At 37.8% G+C, this 13,782-nt stretch overlaps 2 protein-coding genes and 1 non-coding gene across 5 annotated transcripts; 1 reads left to right on the top strand and 2 right to left on the bottom strand.

Annotated features, from left to right (window-relative positions):
* Positions 1 to 851: 851 nt before the first annotated feature.
* LOC135666115 (SUMO-conjugating enzyme SCE1-like) lies at positions 852 to 3,941 on the bottom strand. Of its 2 annotated transcripts, none has more exons than XM_065177655.1 (6): positions 3,883 to 3,941; positions 3,140 to 3,239; positions 2,963 to 3,046; positions 1,400 to 1,552; positions 1,208 to 1,321; positions 852 to 1,109 (listed from the first exon to the last, which is right to left on the bottom strand). In XM_065177655.1, exons 2-6 carry the CDS (start codon positions 3,206 to 3,208, stop codon positions 1,047 to 1,049), a joined length of 483 nt encoding a protein of 160 aa, XP_065033727.1. In that variant the 5' UTR covers positions 3,209 to 3,239; positions 3,883 to 3,941; the 3' UTR covers positions 852 to 1,046. The 2 variants fall into 2 exon arrangements, with proteins under 2 accessions (XP_065033727.1, XP_065033728.1); XM_065177656.1 differs by lacking the exon at positions 3,883 to 3,941 and adding an exon at positions 3,702 to 3,748.
* An 872-nt stretch (positions 3,942 to 4,813) lies between these two features.
* Positions 4,814 to 10,672, bottom strand: LOC135666075 (squamosa promoter-binding-like protein 12). 2 transcript variants are annotated; one of them, XM_065177589.1, is made up of 7 exons: positions 10,379 to 10,672; positions 9,198 to 9,397; positions 8,241 to 9,127; positions 7,705 to 7,841; positions 6,097 to 6,360; positions 5,266 to 5,638; positions 4,814 to 5,182 (listed from the first exon to the last, which is right to left on the bottom strand). In XM_065177589.1, the coding sequence occupies exons 3-6, from the start codon at positions 8,903 to 8,905 to the stop codon at positions 5,307 to 5,309; spliced, it is 1,398 nt and encodes a 465-aa protein (XP_065033661.1). In that variant the 5' UTR covers positions 8,906 to 9,127; positions 9,198 to 9,397; positions 10,379 to 10,672; the 3' UTR covers positions 4,814 to 5,182; positions 5,266 to 5,306. The 2 variants fall into 2 exon arrangements, with proteins under 2 accessions (XP_065033661.1, XP_065033662.1); XM_065177590.1 differs by lacking the exon at positions 10,379 to 10,672 and having other exon boundaries at positions 9,061 to 9,127; positions 9,198 to 10,273.
* A 2,913-nt stretch (positions 10,673 to 13,585) lies between these two features.
* Positions 13,586 to 13,658, top strand: TRNAE-CUC (transfer RNA glutamic acid (anticodon CUC)). The gene has a single exon. It is a non-coding gene; the product is annotated as a tRNA-Glu (tRNA).
* Positions 13,659 to 13,782: the final 124 nt, after the last annotated feature.

Here is a 13,782-nt window from a genome sequence, read left to right as displayed (position 1 = left end):
ATCCCTATAAAATTCAGAAAAACATATTGACTATTATTTGGAATAAAAAATACTTAATGAGAATATATTTAAGTATATTTAAGATATTATATATATATATGCATATTTTTAACTAAATAATCTTAACAAGTATGATTAACCTATATTGTTTAGGATCTTATTCCCAAGAGAAATGTTTGATGGATGATCACAGTTAATAATACATTCTTCTAATCTTGATCTCTAAGACCATGGGAACAGAATCATTCTTGCACAAATTCCTCATGTTCTTCCACTATCAGACATCAATCTTTGTTAATGCAACTTGATGTGGTCACACTCCACTATGGAGGACATGGATTACACAAGGCAAAGATCGTTGATGCTATAAAAGATACCATTTGATGAGTGCTTTATTCTGACTCATAGATTAATAACATGGATTAGCTGTAGTGAATAGAGTTCAGATTGGGTTGATAAGTAGGACCTAATTTCCTTTCAATTTTCCAAATCATATTCATAAGAAACTACTGCTGCAAAAAGGATATCAACAGACAACAAATTTTACTTCTCTCCAACTTGAGTTCATCAAGATGTCATAAAGTGTGTACACAAGGAATGTTCATGTGGCACACAATTTGTTATGTAGCATGCACACTGGTTAGATGGAGAAGCTAATCTTTGATGCAATGTGTGATGCCCAAGTTGCAAATGCACCTTGACACAATGAGCAAATTTTCAACTGTAATCAGTAAACCAGATTCATGAACTTGCACTGAAAGCATAAGCACTCGCAAAAATTTTCTAGATACCGATAGGTATGGATCAATTTTAACCCATTCGAGGTATCGTGATCAACCTGATCAGTAATATTGAGATAGCTAATGATCACAACAATTCATTTGCAATTAACGAAGTACGTTACACATGGATGAACAAGGGAGTAGCATTGGTCTATATGCATTTAGGCAAATCACCACACTGACAGCTGATTTCAGACTGGAACTAGTTGTCAGAATAACAAGCAAAAGTCTATCGCCTACGATACATGGCACGAGTTGGTGAGACTAGACAAGAGCAGGATACTGCTTGGCTTGCTGTCGAACACGTCTTCTGTACTCTTCAAGATCCTGTAAGTTAGCAGACATGTTAGCTTCTTGCATCAGAATCACAAATTGGTGCCCTGACAAGCCCACAAAGAAGCCATGCAGATTTTGATAAGACGGACCTGGATGAAAAGATGATAGCCATCGGTCTGAGCAGGATCAGCAGGATTTGGCTGATCTAGTAAGTCTTGTATCCCCACAAGTATTTGTTTCACTGTTATGGCTGGCCTCCATCCCTGCATATGACAAAGGCAGGTCATAACACATTTAACAGCGACATATGCCAATGAAGATGGTTTGCAGCAGTAGCTTACACTGTCCTCGTTGAGAATTGAAAGGCACACTGTTCCTGAAGGATAGACATTTGGGTGGAAGAAGCCCTGCGGAAACCTACACTTGGGAGGTTTGCTAGGGTAATCCTCACTAAAATAGAGTGTTAGGGGAAAGTAGCCGCCTTCCCAGTCAGTCTGCAATGCAAATATTGCAAATTATGATTTTAAGAGTACACACCTGTCCTGACAAGACTTTAACTCAGATGTCTAGCTCAAATATACCTAGAAAAGGGAAATATATGATAGTATTTATCTTTTGCAAATAAGCCTGCATTAAATTTAAGCACCCTTGATTCTAGTGGTTCAACATAATGTTTTAACAAGGCATTGCACTTTAGGGTATTATACATACAAGTCCATTACTATTAATTTTTTTCCTAAAATTGCACGTATCAACAAGTCCATATGATTGCAAGAGTAGCTTTCTGCTTCTCTACAATTGCTTTCACTAGAATTGTTTGTTTGCACATCTAATTTGTCATCCACTATGTTGTGAGAAAATCAGTTTACGTAAGCATAATTCATATACATAAAAACCATACATTTGTTTTTTCATGAAACTTTCTTTACAGAACGGGTACTAAAATGGATAATTTACAAGCTACGAAATCATGCCTCAGTGTTAATAACATCCGGTAATTAGCAAACATTATGCACCAAAACATTAGATCACGATGATATTGTTGAGATAGCAGAGCCACTAAGAAAGACAATAATTGATTGCATCTCAAGCAGGTCCGAGGTAGTACTGGCTGAGGATGACATTAACTCATCTAAGTGGTCCATACGTGTTGGGAAATACCTTATAAAACATCAGAAGGTTATAACACAAAAAAATTTGATACATATGAAGGAAGACCAAGTAAGATTTTAATAGAACAAGAGAAAAAAGTACCAATCTTTTTAGTGAAAATTGCAATCCTGGACAAATCCAAATTAGATCTCATCACAGAAAGGACTCCTAAGCTTGATCCCAAGAAGCTGAGACTTTAAAGCACTGTCTTTACGTTATTGTTGTTGTTCAAAATAATACATTCGCACAAACTAATAAAACTGATAAAGAAACATGAAAAATATTGCTTCAATTCATTCGGCAACTTAATAGAAACTTTTCCCTTATTTCTGGCAATATAGTCAGTTCAGCTACTTTAGTAGACAACGAAACCAACAAATTCCATATTCCAAACATATCAAAAGGAGGAGAAAAATGAGAAGAGAAGATTAAGAAGAATAAACAAAAATCTTCAAGGAGAAAAAAGACAAAATGAGTCACACAGCAACAACCAGACACCCAAGTCTGGAATGGTCTAATCAACTTGCTTCATATATTTACCATTTATTTTGAGAAACCAAATTACATAAATATCTATTCATCAGGATAGTAAACGGGTTGTCAAGAAACTTCATGTGGTTATCAAAATCAAATCATGGTAAAAATAGTAAGACAACTAATTATGCGCAAGAAAGGGCAAAATTAAAGAGCTATCTAGGAAAATGAAGATTGCAAACAAAGATATTCATGTATGAGATTAGAATCAGACTTACCCCCGGCTTACCAGGGATCGTGCAATGCCATATCATCAGATTCACAGTACCATCTGCCAATGTTTCTGGCTTAGCCACAAAACCCTACCAATATTGGCACCACTAAAATATAAGTACAATAAATCAATTTGACGCTATAAACATTCTATGAGCCCACAATCAGAGAGAGCAACACACATGGGGGTGATTCTTACGCCACGCTTTGCGTTCTTCTGCGAGACGACCGCGTGCTATGCCTCCGGACATGTTGTACCCTTTTTGCAGATCTCTCAGGTTCCTACAATTACGGAACTTCAAAATTCTGCCTTGCAATTATAGGTATCAATTGAAATGTAAAGCTTTTAGTGATGATGACCAAGTAACGAAGCTATATATGCACCATATGGGAGCACTACTGGCAACAGAGAAAAAATCTCAACATAGCAGAGGTCAGACAAAACTTTATGTCATGGAGAGCATTCATATACATGAAACATCCTCGATTCCAAGTGTCGATTATGGAACCCTAAATATGGACTTCGTAATGCAACTAACCTCAGAAAAATTTCTTAGTGTCCAATTAACATCAGTGAGACGTGCTTACAAAAGTATAAAACGCCAAAAATAAGGAGAAATCACAGCATCATCCTGAAAATTCGAAGCAAAGTACAATTTTGCACTAGTTACAAACATCTGCATCTCGCGGAGGAGATGACAACACATGAAAGCTTCAAATTTTAGCATGCAGACTATTCATCACCTCAATCACCGACGTTATCCTCATTACTACGAACAAGAAAGACCGATCGATGAGATTAATCTTGTGCAGAACCCGTCAAACACAGAGATCGAGCAAGAAAACCCAACTCGATGCATCGAATCCTTAATCGAGAGGCACAAGACGAAGAACAAGCGAGAGAGAGAGAGAAAGTAGCGCATACCTTCGAGAGAAGCGAACGCAGACACGGCTCTCTTTTCCAGCTAGACGAAGGCTTTTAATAGCGGGTCGTGATGGAGGTCGACGGGAACGCACGTGGAAAGAGCGTCGTCGATAGACCGTCCGATCTTAAACGGACGGTTCTGCGTGGTATGACGGGGGATAGCGACTTAATGCCTAAAGAAGTCGGCCGTTGAATAGAATGGACAGTCCGCGTGCGAAGTACGCAAGCAATTTAAACGCCCCTTTCGTCCCGTTGCTTTCGGCGTTGCTATATATATTTACCTATCTGTCCTTTGACAATTTCATGTTTACCATTATGCATGTAAAATTTGGCATGTGTCCTATTAATGTTAAAACTTATTTAACCACTTCCTAAATAACAAAAGTATTCGTAATATTCTTATCTTCTAATAGGTTTTCTAAAAAATAGCAATGTAAATTAGATTTTTTTTTTATATCTACTTATACTCGGAAAATTGAAAAGAATGTTCGACGATAATTATTTGAAATTATGCTAAAAAGATAAAAATTTGAGGTTTTATGAGTAATTCCTTCCATGAAAATTTATTTGGCTATCAAATTAAAAATATTTGATCGTTGCCTTTATTCTCTCTTCAAATGTCTATATTCTATCATCTTTTTCTTTTATTATTGTGGGATATGAGCATGAGCACATCCAGAATTGATTCTTGACTATTGCATGATTCTTTCATAAATAATTCAAAAAATAATTGATACGTGGCCCTTCATATTAGGTTCGCCTTTACCACTTTAACAAGCATATTATATATATATATATATATATATATATATATATATATATATATATATATATATATATAGTGTGTGTGTATGTCCGCACGCACGCGCGAGCGCGCTGTGCATCCAGTTTCTCATCGAGTTCGGTAAATGTTCGATCGAGAATGCAGGAATGCAGGAGGGCTTCGATAGTTCATGATCTTATTGACCAAAGGTTTCCATAGTCATTCATAAAGAACAAAGCAGTAATAGAAGCAGCAAATGTTCTCAGCTGGGAAATTTAGTGCTGTTTGGCATAGACAGATACTCTAACTATAAATAGATCGAAGGGAACCTCATTGAAGCTCATCAAGGAAGTAAACTTCTTCGATGACAGGATCACTTATCGACGCGCTTCCATCTTTCACCGGAACAAGGGAAAGGAAGAAAGCCTTAAGAGTCGGGGCTGATGGTATCGGAGTGGATGCCACAGAAAGGCATACAAGTAAACGTTGCCAAGCATCTGGAGCTGATCAATCCAGTGTCGATAGCAAGAACATCACCTGGTATACAAAAGCATCACTGAGAGATCACAGTGCAAATTTGCAGAGCATTAAACAAGAAAGTATATGAAGTAGAAACTGACCTTGGATTCAGAACAATGTAATAGTGATCTGGTCGAGGGTCTCAGTGTATCCGAGTGGAGTCGAAGAAGGAGGCTTGGTATGATGCTTTGTGCAGCTGAAACTCCTGGAACTGACCACCATTACCGTTTTGCGGGTTGAACGGCAGCATCATGGACTGTGATGGTGACTGATCATCCTGCAAAAACCTTGTTGCTAAATCAATCGGACTTGCAGCAGGACGGATAGCAACTGCATTCTTTGCTTTAGCAAGCTTGATATGAGAAGTTGGTCCTGGGTTGGCTGAACCGCATGGATCATTTGACAGAAGAGAGAGAGCACAACCAAGACCCGGTGCTCCATCCAAGTTGGAAGCAAAAGCAGATGATTCCAGAGCTGTAAAGTACAAACTTGAATGTTAACCTGAAGACTAATTCGGTATGGCTAGCTTCAGAACAAGGAGTGCATTATAGGAACCAATCATCCTGAATATGCACAAAGTATATTGATTTTCAGTTGTATTCTATGTCAAAAATCGCCAGAAAGAATAGCTACTAATCTTTTTGTAATGTTCATGGAAGAAGAGCATAGCTTAGCTTATCATGCAAATGAGAAGTGGAAAATTCTCCTGATACATGTCTTACCGAAGAGAGGAACACATAAGACATACGTTTTCCCCCATGCAAAAGACCATGGCAGGTCCTTCACACACGGTGTTAAGGTGTGCACAGAAAGAGACAATAAAGTTGGTATATCTATACCTAAAATACAACAGTTCCAAACATGGATACAAAAGATTAATAGACAGCTATTTCCTTTTCTCAACAAACTCTGTTAGTGCTTCAAAATGTTACCTTCATTTAAGACATCGACAGTGGTGCCCTTGGTAGGCAACAGCCCGTCCATGTTGACATGGCGAAGGGTGGAAATATTGTGTGTTTGACAAGATTTAGAAAACTGCAGCTGCCCATTAATGCCTGCTACTTTATTTGACTTTGTCCAAGAATTGGGTTGAACAAGCTTGAAGTTGCTTGGGCCATCCCATGGGAAACTTACGGTGGTTGTCATGTGACCCAGAGGAGTTGGACCAAAATCAAGATTCATCTGATGTCTATCATCTGTACAGGATCACAATAAGATAAAACATATGGAGAGAAAACCTTCATTCAAGTTGCGGTGAAAAAGGTTGTAATCCTGGGATCTACAAGCAGTTAACATAAACAATTGCAATTTCCAAAGTGAATTTTGTACTTCTTAAATTGACAAGGCAAAAATGTCCAGCAACCACATATGCTAACAACAAAAAGAACAAAAATGTTCATTCACTCAAACTGCTACAGATTGCAAATGGAAGGTTGGCAATCCACAGACATGCCTAGTTACTATAATTAACCAGTTCTAGTACATGTTCAACAGCTACTGAAGAAGCAATTTGCTAAGCTGCTAGTACACGTTCACTCGTCTCCTCTCAATTGTAATCTGATATTGGAGAATTGAACGTGGTCCTACAAGACTCGATATTCCTAGGTTTGGATGTACTACTGACTATGTGTTGTGCATATATCCAACGTGGGTGTTAAACACAGTAGCAGAAGCTGCTTTTAATGACATTTCATGCTGGTCTGAACAAAGTGGTGTCAACTTGAACCAGTAAGAAGCAAAAAAGATACAAGACAACAACTACGACAACAGTAAGCCATGATGTTCCAACTTTCCACCATTAAGCTATGTACAAGGCAATAAGCAAAAAAAGGCATGCTGCAGAAAAAGAAAAGGAAAGATTTCAAGTGAATGCATCTAATAATGGATTCTTGCAACCAGCTGATGCAGGCATCAGAGTTGACAGCACTAAGGGGAAAAAAATCAAATCCGACTTAAATAACTGAAACCATTGGCTACAATCAAACTTATGGAATAAATTTCAGATAACCCTTTTAAGCTGAAACAGGATGCAACAAAATGTCAGGAGATAATATAAAAAGAGGCAAGAAATAATATACAATCCAAGAAGAGAGTGAAGGATCTGAAATTAAAATAAACAAAAGTGACTTTATACAAGAGAAGCAGTCACTTGTGGAATACTAAGAATAAGACCATTTGTGCAGTTAACACAAACCTAAAAATGCATCTTAACCCATATATTTAACTTAAATCCATTTGAAAATACAATAATACTAAAATAATCACTAAATGCAGAAAAGGAGAAATTCTATTGCCAATCCAAGAAAAACAACAGTTTAAGAGCGTTAATAACGTGCTTCCAAATCATGTGCCTGAATTTAATTATTCAGTAAACAGAAAAAGAAATAGAAATATTGTTTTTTAAAAAGAAACAGCAAAACTGTTAACCAAAATTCCATTATGCTTGTAAGAAAATGAACATAGCTGCCTGAAGCTACCATTCTTTAGGAAGAAGAAAAAAGATTCGAGTTGCTAATTTCAAGGACATAGTCAAGTTATACCATAAAATGATGAGGAAATCCTTGAAGAATTGAATGAGATCGTTGCTGGCTGTGGCTTCCTTCGGCGTGCATTATGATCAGATAGACGCCTACGGCAACTTCTCTTTGTTTGATCAAACTCAGACAAATGATGGAACCTGGAATAACCGAAAGGTTATTTTCAGGTTGTTTGATTTGTCAATAAAACAAATCGTATGAAATTTTTCAACAGAACATATATCTGGAGCACACCATACAACACAATGACCAGAAAACACTTGCATAGAATATGTACTATAAAGTCCTGATGCAATACCCAAATATAGAGTTACTAATCCTTTCACCAGTCATTTCATTTAGAGCTTCAGATTCTGTTCACATTAGCCATCTAAGCTTGTGTAACTACTACAATCAGCATGACGATATTGGGCAGCAAAGGTGTGTTGACAATGTGTTAAAGAGGGAAAAACCAAAATGATCCATAAGATATAAGTTACTTAAAAGAGCTCGATAATATGTTTCATTCACTTTCACAAAGCAACTTAAAAGAGCTTCACCTGCTACACTGTTGACAAAACCGGCGCTCCTGACCAGCTACAATTACCTTGGGAGACTTTGAATGGCTTTCACAGATTCTATGTTTGCGATGATAATCTTTAGCTATGGTAAGGTCAATGTTACAACCCTCAACCTGGCAGTAGGGGCTTTGTGAGCTCTGCTGAGACACCCTAGGTTTCTTAGCTACAACAGCGGATGAGGCCAAAGGAGGCAAGGAAGATGAGCTTTTGACATTATTCTTTGCACCACCTTCTTCAAAATAGGTGTGCCCAAGCTTCAAACGAGTAAGTGGTTCCTTAGGGCGGCCTGCAGCCAAAGGAACAGGTGAAGTTCCAGAACCCCCAACCCTTGCAAAGATAATCTTATTCGAGCTATGAGGGGTCGCTTCAGCTGAATTAAAGTTAAACTCCAAATTTCTCTGTTCTGTCTTAGGTGAAGAGTCAACCGATGACGAGACAAAGATTTTGGATGAACTATTGCCCAATTCTAGAGCAGATGATGCTTCACCATGAGATGAACACACAGATCCATTGCAGATACCCATGCTGCCTTGACTCTTCAACAGAGGTTCTTGTGCAGATTTACATATTTCTTTTTCTTTTTCACTGAATAATTCCAGAGTTTCCCAATCCCACTGGAATGGAGTCTTCGCAACCCAATCCATCCAAGAAGCACTTGCAGATTTCAAGTATAATTCTGATGGAAGAAATGACTAATAAAATGCACTCGGAGGTGCTGGATCATCAAGCGAGAATAAATTCAACCAAAAAAGAGTAAACAGAACTCACTTAATCTGGATAAAAAAAGAAGAGTACAGACCAAGAAAATTTCACAGGCTCTTCTTGACTTCTTCCATCCTTAATGACAGGAGCTTGTGAAAAGCAAACTGCAATCAAACACTTGTTGATCAGATCAGGGAAAAACATAGCAATGGGATGGAAAAGAGCAATCTTTACCTGCGGTTGTCATGCCAGGATACGGTTAATGTCCATACACATCAATAACAAAAGCATCAATCGTGTTTCCTGCTGAACTCACAGAAACATAATGAATCTTCTGCGCTTATCTTCTTTGATCCAGGCTACAGCAAACTCCTTTCACGGGAGCAATGACTCGGAAGCATCTAAGGCATTTCTTACACTTCCTTTTCTTACAGCTGAAACATGAAAAAACACACAAGACACAAATTTCCCTCTGTTGGTTTATTCTGCCACAAATCTGATCAACGTCTGTACTACCAGTTGGCTGATAAAACAATTAGCACTAGTGCTCCCTTAAAAAGGAACACATCCATGGATATCAACTTTACCCCGTAGTTATTTTCTCTCAAAATTTTCTGCTCCACCAATCTATGATCAACTTTATTCCGTGTACTCGGGTCCTCCCATCGGAAGGTGTCAAATAACTTGAGCTACCACAGAACACTTCTTATCAATCGACCACAAGGCATTGTTCGGGCTGAAGGAAAATAAACAAAGAAGTCAACTTGGGATAGCTCTAACTTTCTATTCTTGGATGAAAGATGTTGGAATGCCTTTTATTTCCTCCCACACAAGCACAGTTAACCACAAACCGAGCTAAAAAGCTAGAAATCTTTCACCTTCTCCATCAACACATCAAAAAGGAGATCGCAAGGAAAAGGCTTGCCGTGAGGAAAAGGTAAAGAAAGCGACCAAACGCGACATGTGGACACACAAGTGGTACAAGCACATGGAAACACGATAGCATGCTTCTTCGTGCCCTTTTTTTGCCCTTTTTACTGCAGTCTCCCACGTAATTGATAACAAGGAACCCAGTGGCTTTCGTACAGGAAAGCAACCAACCAAAGTTACTGTCACAGAACGTCGAAAGGAAACGGTACTGCAAATTAACTAATGTCTAAGCCAGATCTTCCATTCTATACTTCTTACAAGCTTCAGATTAGGTTTAATCCGGAGAAGGAAAGGGCTAGAAGAGATCTTTGGCCATAAGGACCCAATTGCATCGTTGTTATCAGACCAACCCGCCATCTTTATCGGACCAAGCTCGGTAAAGAAAAAAAGCGTACTTTTTACCTCCCCAAGGGGAGCAGCAATATCAAACACGGAAACCAAAATGCAACTTTTACCCGGTGGGGAAAGGATAAAAAGGAACATACCGGTGAGAACCCTTGAAAGGGCGGAATCTTGAACCCTAATTATTGGGAACGTTCTAGGGTTCAAGCCGGGCGGCGTTTGTGAGACCCACCATTCGTTCCAGATTGTTTTGATCGAAATCGATCTTTGGTGGAGGTGCATTGAACCGAGAGCGGAAACAGCCACCAGAAATGCACTGCAACGATCACGTGCGGTCACCTGGCCGCACCAGAACACTCGCCCCTCCTGTCTGAGAGAGCACTCCATCTTGTCTCGCTCCAAATGGGCGGCGAGGAGAGAGATGGCAGCCCCGAGTGAGAAAGGAGCTCGAAGAGGTGCGACAAGATGGGAATTCTGGCAAAAAAGTAAGAATATATTGGGAAATTAAAGAAGACGAGAAAATTCGACTATTGGAATATAATTACAACTTTGTCCAACGTCAGAGTCGAATACACTCACCCCCCGGTGAGTTTGTCTAATAAATAGTACGAAGGGTCTACTCATATTAGAGATTCCTATTTAACATTCTTATTTTATTATTTATAATTTTATTTTAATTTTTTTTTAATATATTTAAATTATTCCTTTATAAATAAACATCTTTCTTCCGAGTGACTAATGGTTTCTTAATTGAGTAGTAGCCAAAGATTCACTATAAAACACATAAGGTTTACGATAAATTTGAATGTCAAACTTGGATTGACTCTGAACTCTTATATGTCAGATAATTAAAACCTATGATAATAAAAAAAAATGATTTTCCAAGATCATGAAACCATCTACATGAGCTTATCACTTGCATCATATCACCATGCCTTATAGGATCTGTAGTAATATATCTAACTTTAATATATGAGTTGCTGCCTTGAATGAGCTAAAGACATTGGCACATGGATTTCTTGAAGGCTACACCAAACTGAACTGTTCATAAGTGTCGGATCTAGGTTTGGTAGGTCAACATTATTTGACCCATCTAACTTGGGACCTCTGCAAGGAGCAGATTTTAATATCATGTGGACCTGAGTTCCTGTTCCATCAGTGGGGGGAGGCATCAACAGCCACTTGACAAAGCTGCCACCAAGGAGTCATTTTTGCATTGATGCTGTTGCTGCTGTGGCTGTTCCTGATGTTGTCAGTGGTTTTCTTGGAGGTCTGAGAAGATGAACCTATCATTTTCTTTTGGAATCTTTAAGGCCTGGTGTCACTGACAGTAGCTTGGGGCATCAGCTGCTGGAGCAGCCTCTCTGGCTTTGGCAATTTTTTAGGCTCTTCTTCAAGATTATTTAACTCAAAATAGACCAACTTATGAAATATTTTTTTGATTTCATTCATCATGAGGCCAATCATACTGATGATTGTATAGGGAATTTTCCATCTTCAAGACACTCTTTCAAGATAGCTGGTCTTTAAGAAAATAAGTTTGTGAGATGTACTGTTTATCACATTGATTGGTTGTGATAATGATGTGCCACCAGAATCAAGCCATGTTCTTTCTCACAGTGTAACAAGGTTTTGTTGCACTTGCAATCTGTGACAATTGATTGAGGACTTTTAGTATGAGGTTTTGAATGAAAAGAATTACCAACATACAGTAAGGTAAATGACTTTCCATGGATAATTGTAGATTGATATTGTCTGCACTGGGGGTCAAGACAAGACAGAAAAACAAAAAAGAGTAGTTAAACAAACACCTCTCATCTAATGTTTAGAAAACAACAACACAAGAACCTACTTATCTGCTCTGTGTACTATCAGTAGCAGCTGAGTAAAATAAAGTCATAAAAGAGAGTGGGGTTTTAGCAACATGCATACCAAGAATTTTTTAATTTGGTGGAAGTGCAATGGGAATTAATGAATCATCTATTCATATTAATTTGGACAAAATGGAAGCATAGATACACTCTAACTAAGAAGCCTCCTGGCCTTAATCATTGATTGACCATTGGTCTTGTGTGGTTGCAGATTCAGTTCCCAAGCAGTTCTTAAACAGTGACAAGTCTATGTTGTCTATTCTCTTGAGAAGAAAAAACTTCAAAAAAAGGGAGAAAGATTAGACACCAGATGCAAATGATCTATCAAAAACCACAGCAGCAAAGGCAGTGTGTGTTCAAATGATGTCAGTTTGCTTGATTTGACTTCACTAAACCCACCTTGTCATTATGGTTATGCTCAATCATCTTCTTTATAGTCATCAGCACAAAACCACATTTTTGTACTTGATTAGCTCCTTGATCTGATCCACAATAGAAACTTTCATCATATCCAGTACAGAGGTGCTCTTCTATATCAAAATCACACTTGATGGCTTTGTTTCTTCTTGTGGAACCCCATTGCAGAACACAGCATATTATGTGAACTCATTTTGCCTATTCCACAACACCCACTCATGGAGATGATCATGATGATGGTGGTAAATTGCATCAAAAATTCAAAAGAGAAAAAATATATTTGTTGATACATAATTAATCAATAATTTATTTTCTCATATAACTAATTTCATAATGTCCACGAGTGAATCTCGTAAAGCAAAAACATCTTAATTGGTTGAATCGAACATAAAGATTCAACCTTTGTTATCTCTCGTGAACACGAAGGTAGATGATTTGATTTAAAATAAAAATATAATAATAAATTTCTTTTTATAAAATCTAAAATGTGGCCCAAATATTACTTCACGAGGGCATTGTTCAAGGGACCAATTATTTAAATTTTAATGAAGTAGTTAATATAATTGACAAAAATATATTATAAAATTTGAACTTTAGCTTTATCTAACACCTTTCATCTCCATCAAGAGCACTTGAGCTGTTGCATCCTTGCATCTAATCCAGTTGTTTAAACCCAAGCTTGTTCTTTGGTGTCCTCAAATTGACAAGTAGAATTTAATATGAGCTCTAATATTTTATGTGTCTATGCTAAATATATGACACCAACTTGCTTCATGTACTTGGTTGGGGTTCAATGAGATAGCAAGTGGCAGAGTATTTTGTTGTGTGCCCTATCACCATGATAAAGAAAACATAGAATCAAGTCAATTGGCTATTTCCTTAACATACTTTATGCCAAGTGTTACAATGTTGCATTTATTAGCTCATTGAGTGGGGGGGGGGGGAATACAATTCCCAATTCTTTATGAGCTGTTGCATCATCTCATTTATGTAATGGTGAAATGATGCATCTTTTATTTAGATTATATATATAATTAAATCTAATCCAAAGGTGGATGTGAATCCGTTGTAGTCTAGTTGGTTAGGATACTCGGCTCTCACCCGAGAGACCCGGGTTCGAGTCCCGGCAACGGAAAGAATTTTTGACCTTATTTATTTATTTTATGGACTTATTTTTAACTGACGCACATCAGATGTTTGTTATTTTGCCTCGTCATTGCGAATATTTCCGGATACTTATTACATCAGAGGTGAAGGCA

This window comes from Musa acuminata, unplaced genomic scaffold (assembly GCF_036884655.1).
Source record: "Musa acuminata AAA Group cultivar baxijiao unplaced genomic scaffold, Cavendish_Baxijiao_AAA HiC_scaffold_1072, whole genome shotgun sequence".
NCBI lineage: Eukaryota > Viridiplantae > Streptophyta > Magnoliopsida > Zingiberales > Musaceae > Musa > Musa acuminata.
This window is presented reverse-complemented; position numbering and strand designations above follow the sequence as displayed.

What these genes read in the sequence shown, in the direction of transcription:
- LOC135666115 (XM_065177655.1), bottom strand. Translation starts at nt 3,208, where the DNA reads ATGTCCGGAGGCATAGCACGCGGTCGTCTCGCAGAAGAACGCAAAGCG. An exon ending in GGCGTAAGAATCACCCCCAT is followed by an intron (nt 3,047 to 3,139) that starts GTGTGTTGCTCT and finishes CAATATTGGTAG; the next exon opens with GGTTTTGTGGCTAAGCCAGA. An exon ending in CAATTCTCAACGAGGACAGT is followed by an intron (nt 1,322 to 1,399) that starts GTAAGCTACTGC and finishes TGTCATATGCAG; the next exon opens with GGATGGAGGCCAGCCATAAC.
- LOC135666075 (XM_065177589.1), bottom strand. Translation starts at nt 8,905, where the DNA reads ATGGATTGGGTTGCGAAGACTCCATTCCAGTGGGATTGGGAAACTCTG. An exon ending in TTTTGTCAACAGTGTAGCAG is followed by an intron (nt 7,842 to 8,240) that starts GTGAAGCTCTTT and finishes CGGTTATTCCAG; the next exon opens with GTTCCATCATTTGTCTGAGT. An exon ending in TGTCGATGTCTTAAATGAAG is followed by an intron (nt 5,639 to 6,096) that starts GTAACATTTTGA and finishes TGTACTTTACAG; the next exon opens with CTCTGGAATCATCTGCTTTT.